At 42.7% G+C, this 15,158-nt stretch overlaps 1 protein-coding gene across 5 annotated transcripts in view; it reads right to left on the bottom strand.

Annotated features, from left to right (window-relative positions):
- Positions 1-15,158, bottom strand: part of KDM4B (lysine demethylase 4B) — a 165,534-nt gene that overhangs the window by 98,537 nt on the left and 51,839 nt on the right. For all 5 annotated transcript variants that reach the window (XM_019513440.1, XM_019513435.1, XM_019513437.1 and 2 more), the window contains exons 7-9: positions 12,142-12,191; positions 6,810-6,913; positions 910-1,047 (exon numbers count right to left, since the gene is read on the bottom strand). In XM_019513440.1, coding sequence (XP_019368985.1) covers positions 910-1,047; positions 6,810-6,913; positions 12,142-12,191 — 292 coding nt within the window. The remainder of the gene's footprint in view (positions 1-909; positions 1,048-6,809; positions 6,914-12,141; positions 12,192-15,158) is intronic.

Raw genomic sequence — 15,158 nt, 5'->3', positions numbered from 1 at the left:
GGACCATCACTAAAAAAGACCAGAAGTGCCATCTATCTCTATACATCAGCACTTGCACGTGGCTTTCTGTGCAAACCCAATGACTTGACTTACCACCCCTTCAGGACAAGACATGCAAAATACCTTTGCTGTTGACTAGATCCACTCATTAACTTGGAAGCTCTCTCCTCACTGCCACTGATGTAGATGCAAATAAAAAAGTGACAAAACAAATGAAGCATGCATTCTGCCTTGAAGGCCACCAGCTCCGGTGAGCTGTCAAAGGGAACAGCTCTGACTACTGAGCTGTCAAAGGAAACATGTTGCATAGAAAAGGGTCTCTGACTGAAGCCCTCTTACGAAGGTTCATCCCAGAAACTGTAAGGCGCTGTATGCAGGGAAGCAAATGGCTCCCTCACCTCTCCCAGCAACCGAGACATGAACAAAGTTTCTCACATTGCAAAAAATAAAAAATAAAATAAAAAATAAAATCTATTATTTGCAGGTCACTTGCACATTTTTGTCAAGTTTTCAACAGCTGCATGACTTCACCATTCAACTTTTTTTTTTTTTTTTTTCCAATAGAGTACAGAGGATTAAAATACTGGTTACTCAAGGGTAATTCATTCCCTGCAGTACTTGAGTGAGTTGGTAGATTTCTGCTTCACCCCAGCTACTAAAACAACACATCAACCTCTCTCTGCATACTAAAGCAACCCTCCCAATAATATGCAATAAACACCTTACAGGTAAGAAGACACAGGCTAGAATGACAATCCCCATCAAATGGGCATAAAACCCTGGAAAGTGTATATTCTTTGCAGGATACTATTTTCATCCTTATATTTGTGTTTGCAGGCCTGTTCATTTATTTGCCTCTAGTCACCTAGAAGGAATTAGGAACCTGGTCCTCCAAACAAAGACACCTACCTGAGTAGCCATTTTCCCATAGTCGATCCACCTCAGTGTGGCAAAATTGGTGGATTCTGCACAGTTGAAGCCATGATTGAATCCAGCGTGGTAGCCATAAGGAAATGTGATCATAAATTCTCCGGCTTCTTGAGTGATCTGGAAGCAAAAAATGGTGAGGGGGGGTGAAAAAAGGATTTAAAAAAAACCCTATGATACTCCCTGTGTTATGTAGTGGCATAGGAGAGGCAAACATAATGGAGATAAACTGCACGAAGCCCTAGGAAATGTGACTGAGCAAGGTTCTCCAGAAGGATCAGAAGAAAAGAGCCTCTTTCACACTGTCATCATACAGGCTAATAAATAGTTAATCTTTAAAAAGGGGAAGAGACAACTCTTGAGTACTGGTAGAAGAGACAACTGGAGTACTGATTTAATATCCTTTAAAATCATTTCAATAAAAAGTATTTCTATTAAGAAGTTGTTTAATAATGGATAGCAGCAGTCAAGAGACAGGAACCCTTGTCACCTTAACCAGTTTAATCACTGTGACCCAAAGGGTTAAATGACAAAAACAGGGCTTTTTGTATCTCTAATGTTCTGAAGAGTTCCTGAAAAATGAGCAATTAGGTTAAGGACAGACAAGTCAGCAGGGCCACCCAAATGGGATTTTCTTCCCAACTATAACCCATGTATTGTGTGTTCGCTCCCACATGGAAGCAACATTTTGGCTAGGGACAGCAATAACACATAAAGTGATTGGAAACTGGTTCAAATCTGTAGCACAACAAAGTTCAGTGCACATAAACCACTTTAAAAACAGCCAAAACCACCTTACAATAACCCTGGATGGATGCAGTATCAGACTTAACTGATTTAGGTTAAATCTGTTTATTGAACTTGTCCCAGATCCCCTCCAGATTCAAATTAACTCACAGACCCCCAGCATCCCAGGATGCTTTGCATCTTCCCTGCAAACCCTCCCTTGCAGGGTGGGCAGGCTAGCCTTGGTCCAAGCTGTCGGCTCCAGCAGAGCAGGGAGGTATGCTCTAGCGCCTCCTGGCTTCTAACCTGGGCCACTGCAGACATGCGACTGCATTTCTGGAATCAAAAGTGAATGTCTGTTCACTCACTTATCAGTTCAATCTACACAGCTTAGACTAACCTGTGATGATTGAACCAATTCAGCCTTGGGCTCTTTGACTCTCTGTACTTAGCCTTCATGCATCCTGATTTTAAACTAGTTCACTATATCATCCAGCCAGCCCTCCCCAAACTTGTATTTGCATGTCCAGAACAGGACAGACAATACTAAAAATGATATTCCACTATTTGTCTACTTGTGCATGTTTATTTTGTTGTAATTTCATATATATACATACATACACATACACATACACACACACACACGTACACACATATATTACTGATTTAAGGAGATTACTGGATCTTCAGTCACAGAAAACTTCTGACTAGAGATGTCACCTCAAAAGTCACTCAAAATTACTGTCGCTTACATACAGCATTGATTATAAAGTTATTTGTCATCAATCTAGTGCTTGTACATGAACACTTCTACACACACCCTTAGGAAGGTGGTATCATCTTCATTTTGCTAAATGGGAAAGAGTCAAAATTTGACCTGACCCTGCCTTTTTAGTACTAGAAGTGTTGTCAGATCCTATACTGCAGAGGTAGTTGCATGGGAAGCAGCAACACTTGGGATTATTTCCTACCAGTGGAAGTCTCAACAAAATGGTTTAAGAACCTAAAATGGGATTTTAGGAACAGTCATCCATAACTTGAAGATATGTCTAGACAGTAAGAGGTGGAAAGTTAAAAAGAAATTTGACTTTTAGAGAATTCATGTAGATTTCCACACAACTTCCAAATATAAGAACTATAAACAGAAGAGTTTAAAAAAAATATATAAAAGTGAGTCAGAAAAGCTCTACAACAAACTCAGCCAGGCATGGAAAGCTAGCCAAGGGCAAGAGTCCATTTTTTGTTGCAAGTTTCCCATTATGGATTTAATAGATTTCATAGACATTCGGGCTGGAAGGGACCTCAGAAGATCATCGAGTCCAGCCCCCTGCCCCAGGGGCAGGAAGTCAGCTGGGGTCAAAGGATTATCCCTTTCCTCAAGTCTTGTTCAGTAAAGTCCTGCTCAAAAAAACCTCTTTCAGGTTGCCTCAATGAACAAGGCAAACTTCTTTTTTAAAGCAAGAACTGTTAAATCTCCAGGCTTAAACCACAACACATAAATGCAGCAGACACCCAAAAGAGAGGGGAGGAAATTGGTTTTACGGACATGTTTATCTGGTCTCCCTGACAAGTCCCACCCAGGCCCTCCCAGTCTGCAAGCACCCAAGCTCAGTACTTGGCTAGGGGGTACGTGCCTCACAGCTGCTCTCAGGTCAGGCTGTTTGAAAGCAGTGTCAAGATGCTCAAGAAGGCTAGATTTTGTTTTACTATTCTGAATAAGAGGTGCACATTTAACTATAACACCTACAGGACTAATGACACAATACTTGACAATGTTGACCACTTTTGTCTAATTTCTTGTGATTTTTAAATGTAATATATTATCTAGCAAATCAATGCATAATCCAATAAAGTTATAGTTGTTTTTGCTTTGATCTTATATAGTGCTAGGCCCCTACAGTATTAGTAAAGTTTCCAGTTCCTCTTTACCTGAAGAAAAGGGTCAAGTTATGTACGATGATGCTCCGTACCATCAGCGTCCCTTCTCAAAATTCGAGATCCACCCATGCAGGTGCTCAGGGCCAATCCTTACTCAGCTCCACAGAACACCATCCCACCCAGCCCCTTCATAAATCAAAGCAGAGCTGCAGATCGTTAAGTTAAGAAGATGGAAAGATTATGTTCCTGTCAGAAAATCTACATCCTGGTGTCTTCATTTCCAGCCCACAGTGTACATCCTCCATGTCACTGCTGTCAACATTATCCCTACAATAAATGAAGGAGCGCTCAGGATGATGGATAGGCCATGTAGAAAAGTAATAACTATTGAGGGGAAGCCAGCACAAACTGCCACTCATGGAGAAAGGCCTGAATTTACTGACTTCTGCAAGCTCGTGAAGAATAAATGGAGAAATCAATAGGGGATTACAGAAATACACATTTTTAATTATTAAAAAGCTCTGGTATCGATCTGCTTTTATTTTGCAGAAGTAAATACCATTACGGAGATTTATAAACGTGTGTGGATTCACTTCTTTGAAATCTACCAGGAATTTAGATGAAGGGATCCTACCTGAATTCCCACAAGAAGGAGGGCATTAGTCTTTCCCTGAACACTGATGCGCTTGCTCCAGAAGCTGTTATTCTGGGTTAGGATTTTTCCAGCGGTGGGTTGCTCAGACTAGGGAAGTCTTCCTGCTTTCCCTCACCTCGCTATTAAAAGGTTTTTAAGTGAGCACCTCAAACAGGCACAGAAGAAGAGGGAAGCTCTCATGAAAGCACATCCCTTCTGCTTTCTTGCAGTCAGGCTTCCCAGACATATTCCCTCCCTGAATGTTAATAATCCCCTCTCCTTTAAAAGGGAGAGTTTGCTCTTAAAAGGATTTCATCCTTTATGATCATTTGGGTCCCTCTTGGCTTTCAATAAATGCAGTGACCAACTAAGACTGACTCTGAGGACTGTCAGAAAACACAGCCCCCATTACACTGGTGCTCATAATATTGTGCGCGCACACACACACACACGTCTTTCGTACTCAACACACTTGCACATTTCCTTTGCTTCACAAATCAAAAGATCCATAAGGGGAAAAAAGGGTCTAGGAAGCTAGAACAGACTCTTCAGCAAGCAGCACATTGGAGAGACCCTACTGCAAAACATTTCCCAAGTTACCCCCCAACCAACACTGTTCAATAAAACCTTCTTGGGATCAGTTGTGAAAAATCCTTCCTTTACTGCCCTTTTTACAAATCTTTTCCGAGAAGAGAAGTAGAAATTTGCTACGTTACTGATCAGAAGCTATTCAGTTTCCAATTAGCAGTCAATGTAAACTTTTGCTCAGACCAGCAAGCAAAAGGAAAAGCAAGAACATTACAACAGCTGCTTGGAAGGAAGAAAATAGCAACACTTGGCATATGCAAACAATTCAAGTCTTATAGGAGACTTTTATTTACTTTACCATGGCCTTTATGAGAGGTAAAACGATGCCTTAATAGGTTGCCTGAATGAAATTATCTCCCTATTTGCTGCTTCTCACACTCTGTAGGAGGAAAGAGTGACAAGTAATAAATTCCTCTTAATAGAATAATGTAAAAAATATAGTAGAGGTTCCTGCTTTTTCATTTTCATCATCCTTCTGAGATAAAGCAGTGACCTATCTTTAGGTTTGAATCAGCTCACGTTCCTCGTGACCTGGGACTTCAAAATTCAAAGACTTCAGGGTAACATGAGACTAGTTATAGAGTTGAGCCAATGTAAAGTGGAAAAAAACGTCATGGAGAAATCCTTTACACAAGAGAGTGAATTCTCACCATGGGCATACTAAGAGACTACAAAACCCACATCTGTACTTCTTTAATGGAGTTTCTTAACTGTGTAAAGCAGATATGTGCCTGTTCATACTCGAACATTAGGCTCCATGAGTGGAAATGTAAAAAAAAAAAAAAAACTCCGCTTACTGTCCCTTATAGTACAGTGATCAACCATCTTGTGCAAAATGGGCCCAGTCTGGGCGCTGATACTGAGCCACAAGCACCACACGGCTTCTCACAAGTCTCCGCTGCACTGACAGTAAGCTGATCTGAAAAGTCAGATGATGGCACTTCACATTTCCTTCATCGCAGCCTTCACTAGGAAAAATGAAGCAGCTTCTGGAGCAGTAAATTGAATGAATTCATAGTCTTGACACAGAGCACCAGAATCTTTTATTTCTAAAAAAAGAGAAAGCATTCAATTCCATCTCAAAGGATGATGAAGCCCTTCAATTCTGGTCCGTGCCTTGTTTCAAGCACCCAAACTCTAACAAATCCCTACTTTGAGAATGATCAGGAAGTAGGCATTCGTATCTCGGGGAAAATGCACTGGCAATACCAATCACAAATGGGCATGTAAAAGGTAATGAGAAAGGACAGTCACTTTTCCTCTATTAATTTCTAGCTCTTCGTACTCTTGTACCCTTCAGCTATTTCCCCAGCCCTGCACGCCGCCGTTGGCCATTACTTCAGACCCTGTACTAACACCATCTGACCACAGATAAGCGCTATGTGTGGGACTAACAACCAGTGGCAGAAGTGATAAGACTGATTCAACAAAGATCCAAATCACCTTGGGTGGAGTGGTAGCAAAAAAGGCGCAATTAATCTCAAACCTAAAACTACAGGACTCAGGGCAAGTGTTCTGAAATGACTGCCCAGCCTGAGTTCAGACCAGAAGACAGGGGGCAGTCGCATCGTCTTATTGACACAGCTTCATTTAAACCAAAAAGACTGGTGATGTGAGAGGTTATTTCTGTCTCTAGCTCTAGAGCTCTGTTTAGAGCAGAGAAATACAGAAATGGGATTCCCAAAACTACCGCTAACATTTACTGCCCGCCACTGGGGAGGCCACAGAATCGTTGCCCCCTTCCCCCCCAGGAAAACAGAATACTCCTCAATTCACAGGTTTACAAGGCTTAGGTTTAGGTTAGCTGAATGCAGAAGGCAGTTCAAATGCAAAATTTCATTACTGGAAGCACTTTATAGGGATTGCCTTAGCCAAGCGGTGAATCTTTAATTTTTCAACGATCACCTGGTTTAAACGGACAGCACGTTTTTATATTGCAAAGTGAAGCATTCTCTTCCCCAGCATGTCCATCCCAAAATGGTTTCCTTCCAACAGAAGCAGCAGCCCCAGTTCTTAGCCAACTAACAGATATCCCTGAAATGTCCTCTGTACATACCCGGTCAAACGGGATGCCATATTTCTTCAAGATGGAGGGTGAAATGAGGGTCATCTTGTGACGGAGAAAGGCATCGCATCCCTGAGAGCTTCCTGGGAAAAATCCTGCAGAGGCATTCAGAAGAAACGAACGTCAGCACAGACAGATTCACCAAGCAGGAGACACCGATCAACCATCAAAATGAGCCAGCAGAACGTTAGTATGCCGGAATATTTTACATAAGGTGAAAACAAAACGGCAAGGTTGGGCATGCTGATTATCCTGCTTGTGTTGCCTACAAGATGGTGACAATGACAAAGATCCACAGTTGTCTTTGACACAGGGTCATGTGTTAGACGTCTCTGATAACAGATGGATCTGTCTCCTGGCCATTCCCCAGCACTAGAAAAAAGGAGGTACACACGGCACTTTGCCTTGGGTAATGCTGCTGGCATTGCAATGTTTCCCACAGGTGCAAAATCAGGGACTTTAGGATTTCATCATCAGCCATCTACCCGCATCCACCATCTTCCTGGCCCAAGACCCATATTTCAGTCGCAGCAAGCTATCTTCAGTCTTGCCAATAAGGTCTGCCTTACAAATCTCCCAGGGGTTCTCACAAAACACTGCCTTCTTCCCTGAACTTCCATTCCCAATAATACAGTGCCTCAAGACCGAGCACGGATGTTCATCCTCACTCACAAATTATCTATAGTACTCACAGGTAGTCACTGGGGTATCCAAGTAGCCTGCATTTTTTTTAATGTATTTATCTCTATCCGACATGGATAGAGAACTGAGGCAGGGAGAAGCTAAGTGATTTGCTCAAGCTTGCACAAGATGGAAACTGCATCCAGGTCTCCCAGGTTCCAGGGGTTAGTGCTCTAAGCCTGGAACATTTTTCTTTTCCCTTCTGCCCTGCGGCCAGGAACCAAGAGAAGACTTACAAAGCTTAACAGTAGGCTGGCTACTCTGCACGCTGCTCTGCCCTGCCTATGCACTCACTGGTGGGCATCCGTGTTACTCTGAGCAAAATAAAGCAGTACAGTGTCTACAGAGCCTAGATCAAGGTGCCTTGTACTGGTCGTTATCTCCCGGTACCTTCCTCCACTGCACACAGAGTGAGGTAGCAGTGAGGAGGAGGGGAAAAATTACAAATGACTATTTTCAACCAAGAGGCATGCCTGGGAGAGCAGTTAAGATGTCTCGCTATGAATCCAGAAATGCAAGTCCCAGCCCCGTACCAAAAATGGGTGCCAGTTTACTCAATGGGTACACAGCAATTTTCCCTGGAGATCTGAAGGTGGTAGGATGCGACACTAGTCTCAGAATTTCTTGTACACCAGTGGCTATGAAAGCAGGCATGCCTTACCTGTGCTAGCCTAATGCACCATCGAAGTATGGGCAGGCATTCGACTGTTTTTAGTTTCAGTTGGTGAAAAAAACAAAAGGGGAAAAAGTATATATTTACCCCACCACCATCTAAAACAAGAGACAATGCATAGGGACCTTTTGCTGTTTACAAAGGTAAAAGGTCCCTATGGCTTGGCTGCATGCCATGAGTCTGGTCTGAGTTGGACAGGTTCTCTCACCATCAGAAAGAACAGTGCCACTAGACACAAAACAAGCAATATGAAGTCCATTAATTCATGATGCCTAGGATTGGGGTAAAAAAAAACCCCCCAACAAAACAACAACCCCCAAAAAACTGAAACAGAATAACAAAAATCCACAATTTTAAACCTAAAGGTAAAAGGTATGCATACAGATTAGCTACAGATCAGCCACCATTCCTAATATGCTTCATCCGTTCATCTTAAACCATCTACTGCCTTTAAGGAAGAGACAGCGTTCCTACACGTGTGCAAACCCTGGGAGCCCCGAGCTCTTATGGAAGTCTTGGGATACTAACCTAAACCCACATAAAGCCTCTCACCCTCCCTTATCTCCTACCTTTCACCTGCCTGGGCTTTCAACCCCACAGTCCTGTTCCAGACAACACTGACCATTTTTTGGTACCTGATTAAATAAAATCAAAATTGAGGGTTGAAGAAAAAATATCCCACAAGCATTTGTGAAAAAAAATATATATAACCCCAGCCTTAGAAACAAAGCCAATTGATGGGATATAAGGGGGAGGCTTTAGAAAGTGCAAAAAATTACTGGATTCTGGCTACTTTTTTGTACTAAAAGCATTTCAATTAGAATTATGACTGCCTGCCACCCAGTTTGTCGTCCCTCTCTGCAGTTCCTCTTTTTAATGCACAGTTTAAGTGGCTCTCATTAAAGCTACTAATAAAGGAGCGCATTTTAAGTGATTAGCACCAATAACGTGGCAACACATTAACGTTCTCTCCATGGGCTCCAAAACTCTCCCAGCGAGCCCATTTATAGCTCAGCTATTCATTTTCCACATTAATCGCAAACTCATTTCACTGTGCTGAACATCTATATAATACAGTTAGCTGACGCATAGGGTTGGGGGGGAAATGCTTAAAAAGTGACCCTGTTCCATTTTAGTGTGTGAAGAGGACCTATCCTGTGCCTCCCAAATCAAGCTGAAAGCAAAGCAACAGGGGAAAAGACAAATCTCAAAATACGGATCAGCTCATTAGCAATTTGTGAGTGGTTGTTGCATTGCCCAATATTAACAAGTCCCAAATACTGACATCAGGTAGAGTTAGTTACAAAATGGCAAGGGATTTCAGAAAGATTCCTTAAGATGTTATAACCTGGTGAAAGAGTTCAGGTTCTCTAAAATTTAGAGATATTATCTAGAAGTATTGGCCTTTTTGATGACTGAAATGATAGTTTTTAGAAAACTTGACTTCTAAACTCAATTAGGTGGATCTGAAACAGCCTAGACACTCTACGCTCCAAGGCAATAATTTGCTACTTTTATTAATGTAAATGTCACTAGTGATCACAAGGCCAATGCGACCTTAACCTGGGACTATCATTCCTATCAGTGTAAACTAATCTTGGCCCATGGATTGGCTTTTATTTAGTATGCAATGATCAATAAAACTGTTAGATTGTCAGCAAGAAATTTTAATATTGCAAGTACAGCTTGGAAGCTAGCATCCAATTAGAAACAGAACGGAAACATTTTCCAAATGTCACAGGTGTCACAGATATTTGTTTTCCATCATCTTCGACTGAACGCAGAATAAGTCATCTATATGATGACTGCTACAAGTGTGATGCTCAAGGTATACCTCTCTGGAAAGGGAGACATTGTTTTCAGTTAACTGTTCTGGAGCAAGGATTTGACTTGGGACGGCTCCCCATACATTGCAGAGTCGTCGGTGCAATAACGTTTCTAAGTGCGCAGAAACAGCAATCCATTAAGCACATACTCAAGCACACCTTATAAGTACCCTCATAGGACTGTCCAAAGTCCATCCTACAATCCTAATGCTGCCTCCCGTGATGGAGTGCCAAACTTTATCCCTGCCACTGAAGAGCTGGCACTATACTGCAGCCCCTAGGATTACATTGGGAAGGGGCAGGGGAACCAGACAAGTGGGTTCACATGGGGGTCTCGGCAGCTGAAGATGGGCTGTAGCCCTGCTAGGCTAGCAGACTATGAAAAACCTGGTTATAGGTGGCCTCTGGATGTGCATGCGTGCGGTACCAAATGTCACTGGCTCTGCTGATGGTGCTCAAGCACCTAAAGCCTACAAGAAATTACAGAAATCAACAGGATAAAAACATCTGTCCCTGTAAAACTACCAGAGATGCTTCGGCAAACCATAAAAGCATGGGCAATTCTTAGCTGGGTTGTACCTGTATCTGAAAACAAGTAGAGCTCAGGAGCAAAAAAAAAAATGCTTTTGTGATCCAGTAAGGATGAAAGTGGTGGCCAAATTGGCTGGTTAATTCTGCTACGGGACTAGTCTGAGATTCGGTGAGCAAATCCACATGCTTTCACAATTCCAGGAAAGACACCAAGAAGAGAAATCTTTCATAGGAATCCTTCATGGTCACAAAGAAGGCAGGGGTAGCAGTAGGATGAGGCCAGTAAGGATGTTCCACATCCAAGCCAGGCAGGGTGAACGTGATAAGATGCTAGCCTCTAAAAATGTTGTGACCACTGTTGCAGAAATGACAGCAATGGTCCTCCCCTTTTTCTTTGCGTACTAAGACATTGGCCAGCATATTTTTTTCAGTCCTACCTTTCCCTTTTTGATGGGCTCTAAAAAGTAGGAACCTGGATGAACTGTACTTGGAAGAACAATGCATGAAGAGAAGCTCTTCTAAGCTATTAAGCAGAAGGTTTCCAGGAGGAACTTGGTGGGAAAGGGCCTATTAAGAATCGAAAGGATGCAGGACCTCGTTAGGATGAGCCAACTCTGGTGATGCAACGACTGAGTTTTGACTCTACGCCGCAGGCACATTTACATAATCACTTTGCTATAGAAGACTCTTTCCCCCACCCTGAAAACTCAGAAGAGAAACGTCTGCTTCATCAAAAAGAATAAAATGATTCTAGAATATGAAAGATCCTTAAAGGATAGGGAGTGTCCCACTGCTCCACTGGCCTCGGATCTATGTCTCCTTTCTAAACATGGTTCAACTGTAAGGCAAGGGGAAGCAAGAGAAATAATCAGACTACAGAGCCCCAGTATAAGAGGACTGCTACCAAAGACAATATATACACTGGGAAGAGAGAATTCCCACAATTATGATCCCTGTATCCACCATTATTGAGTTTCTAAGCATTTTTTTTTATGAAAAATGTTCAGCAGTAATCAATACAAACACTGTTTGTTTTTAACAGATTTATAAGGAGGGAAGCACAAATAATTATAATGTTTCCTCTTTCAAAGGCTGCACAAAGCAGAGTGAGGAGGGAAAGCTTCACAGCAGCCCAGGAGCTGGCCTTCCAAACAAAGGGATCAGTAGAGCTCATCTCATTGCGACGGGCCTTAACAAGCCATGTATGGCATGCGGAGAGGCATGGTGGGTCTCTTATTGAATTCATTCCCAGGACAGCTCCATGGTTTGGTCTTAACATCTCAAAATGAAAGTTTTTCCATCTATTTTAGCCTGGCCTTGGTGTGTCAGGAGACCAAGGCTTTGAGAAGCCACCTGTACCAGCAGCAACTGTTTACAGCATTGCTGACAAGACGGCAAGGTCTCTGGCTGTGGGGCTGATACACCCAGTGTAGATTCATCAGCTACCTCTAGCAAGAGCAAATTATAGTAAGCAGGCCTGTCTCAATGCTACGTGAATCGATTTAAAAATCAAGGGTGCGACTCATCCCAGGGATGCTACAGTGTTCATAACACATGTCCACACGTTTGTCTGAACAGAAGCAACATGAGCAAAGTGGGCAGGTGAGCATACCTTTTGCCAGGCGTTCCAGCCGCTTGCCATGCTCCGGGGGTATGGCATACCTAGGGAAACAATTTACATGCATCAGAAAAAAAAATACAGCATCACAAATTTAAAAAAAAACAAGAACCCAAGTCACTGAGATTTAAATAACTGCAGGTAGGAGGGAGTGTAGCACAACACCAACAATTTGCTGGCAGCTAGAAGTAGAACCCAAAAATTTTAGAAAATGTTAACGATATCAATTAAATTCATTACAATGCAAGGAAGAAAACCCAAATTTTATTTTGGAGAAGCTGAAGTCCTTGAGTGCTTCGCACAATGGGTTGTCTTTTTCTGTGTTATTTTCATGTGCTACAGCATCAGAAGACTTCACACAGAGTGAATCATGAGCTAGAAGGGAAAGATTTTAAAAGGATGTTTAATGAGGCAATATGGTAATGCAGCGCAGGGAAACCCAGGAGTAAAGCAGTATGGAGAATGAATTAAACTTTTTTTTCATTAGGAAAGATGCGTACAAGATAAGACCGGGAGGTTGCACTGAAACTTAACAGATAAGAAGTTCTAGATGAAATTATTCTATATATTTATACAACCTTAATCAAAGGAGTATCTAGGCACTAAACAAAAGCAACTTCATTAAAAGTTCAGCAGAACATATGGGACAGGAACCCAATAATTCACATGCCTGTTTTTCTTCCAAGATATTGCTGAGGGATCTCAAGGGTTATAAAACCCACAAAACCCAAACATGAAAAAGAATGAATCTGTTATAAGTGCCTTTTCCTTTGGCAAGATAATCTAGGACTACACGCTTCACAAGCTCATTGAGTGACAAATAGACCTTTCTCCATGGTACGGACAGTCTATCTTCCCTCCTAGAAAAAGAAAATAAAATAAAAAGACAGAGGGCAACAAAATAAGTACTTAATATGCAGGCAACCTTAATTCTGGTATTTTAATTTTCTCAGGCTTGACTTTTTAACCTTTGAACACAGCATGCATATCCGCTGCCTGGGGTGACAAAAAAGCAAAATGATAAAAAAATAGAAATGGCCTCATATGGCATCAAACCAACATCCACATGGGTCAACAGCAGGAGTTGGCACCTAGAGAACCACCAGTCAGACCTTTAGCACTTGAACAGATTAAATGAAAGCAGGCACAAAATACCAGCCTCTGCATGGACTAGAAATAAAAAGGGAATAAAATAATCTGCCTGAAAGTGCCACAGATGTTGGTATCAGAATGAGGAGTCAGGAAACTTGGGTTCCATTCAGAAGGGGATGGCAACATATTTTAATTAAGGCAGACTCTTTTGCCCATTCCCCACAAGCTTGACCCTCTCCCTTCCAGCCTGTCGGTATCCCAGTACCGTTTCTTCTCCATTCCCACTTCCCATCCTAATCCCAGTCTCCATTCCAATATTTGGGCTTCTCACCCCAATGTCACTCCACTTGCTGAGCCATTCCCAGTCCCTACCACTCCTACCCATCCTGCTCAGCAAACCCAGTTGTCCCCTTCTGATCCTCATCTAATCTCTGTCTCTCCACCAAACACCCACTGCCTCCTAATCCCCTGACTCCCTATAAAAGCCCCACTAAACCAGTTCCCAGGTTTCCTACCTACCAACAGCCTACCTCTCTTCCCCACAAAATAGTTCCTTCTCCCAACTCATCATCATCCCTAGCCCCTTAGGTGTGACTCTTGTTCCTTCGGTCAGAATGAGACAAGAGCTCTACTGATGCAACCAACTTTCTCCTCCGCACTACCTGGATGTCTACAGTGAGTGTCTAGAAGAACCTGCTTCCTTCTTCTCACTTCCGGTGTCTGGACGAATGCAGGCTACCAGACCCACAAGCTGCAAATCCAGGAAAACTGGTCATCTTGAGAATAGACTACTCATTGCTGATACAACCTTTGGAGATCTTTACTGTTCATTCCAGAAAGTATCTGCTGAGCAGAAGCTGAAATTTTTCGTTCCAGTTGGATCAGCAGATTGAGGGAAGTGATTATTCCCCTCTATTTTGCAATGGTGAGACCGCATCTGGAGTACTGTCCAGTTTTGGGACCCCCACTACAGAAAGGATGTGGACAAGCTGGAGAGTCCAGCACAGGGCAATGAAAATGATTCGGGGCTGGGAGACATGACTTATGAGGATAGGCTGAGGGGCCTGGGTTTATTTAGTCTGCAGAAGGGAAGACTGAGAGGGGATTTAATAGCAGCCTTCAACTTCCTGCAGGGGGTTGCAAAGAGGATGGAGCTGGACTGTGCTCAGTGGGAGTAGATGATGAACAAGGAGCCATGGGCTCACGTTGCAGCAAGGGAAGTTTAGGTTAGATATTAGGAACAATCTTTTCACTAGGAGGGTAGTAAAATACTGGAACGTGTTACCCAGAGAGGTGGTGGGTAACATCCTTGGAGGTTTTTAAGACAAAGCCTTGGCTGGGATGATCTAGTTGGGGCTGGTCCTGCTTTGAGCAGGGGTTTGGACTAGATGTGACCTCCTGAGGTCCCTCCCAACCCTCATTTTCTATGTTTCTACAATCAGATCTGGAAGGTTTCTTCACAGGAAGTCTCTCTCTGACGTGCACACATGCTAAATGTCTTTGCTCCAAAATACACAGGCAAAAGAGCTACTCAAAGAAAGGAAGGCAGATTTGGTTTTATTAAGGCAAAACAATGCCCTATGGCTTAATGCTCAGGAATACTATCTACTTTGGCTAAGCCATTTTGACTGCAATTTACCTTAAAATGCTTAAGACAGATATCCTGCATGGAAAGTTGCAGCCAAAATTCATAGATTCATAGATGTTAGGGTCAGAAGGGACCTCAACAGATCATCGAGTCCGACCCCCTGCATAGAGAGCGAAGTGCTGGGTTCAGATGACCCCAGCCAGATGCCCATCCAACCTCCTCCTGAAGACCCCCAAGGTAGGGGACAGCACCACCTCCCTTGGGAGCCCATTCTAGACCTTGGCCACTCAACTGTGAAGAAGTTCCTCCTAATGTCCAGCCTAAATCTGCT

Source organism: Gavialis gangeticus, unplaced genomic scaffold (assembly GCF_001723915.1).
Source record: "Gavialis gangeticus isolate Ggan-Ray unplaced genomic scaffold, GavGan_comp1, whole genome shotgun sequence".
NCBI lineage: Eukaryota > Metazoa > Chordata > Crocodylia > Gavialidae > Gavialis > Gavialis gangeticus.
Note: the sequence above shows the minus strand (reverse complement) of the source record. Positions and strands in the feature narration are given on the sequence as shown.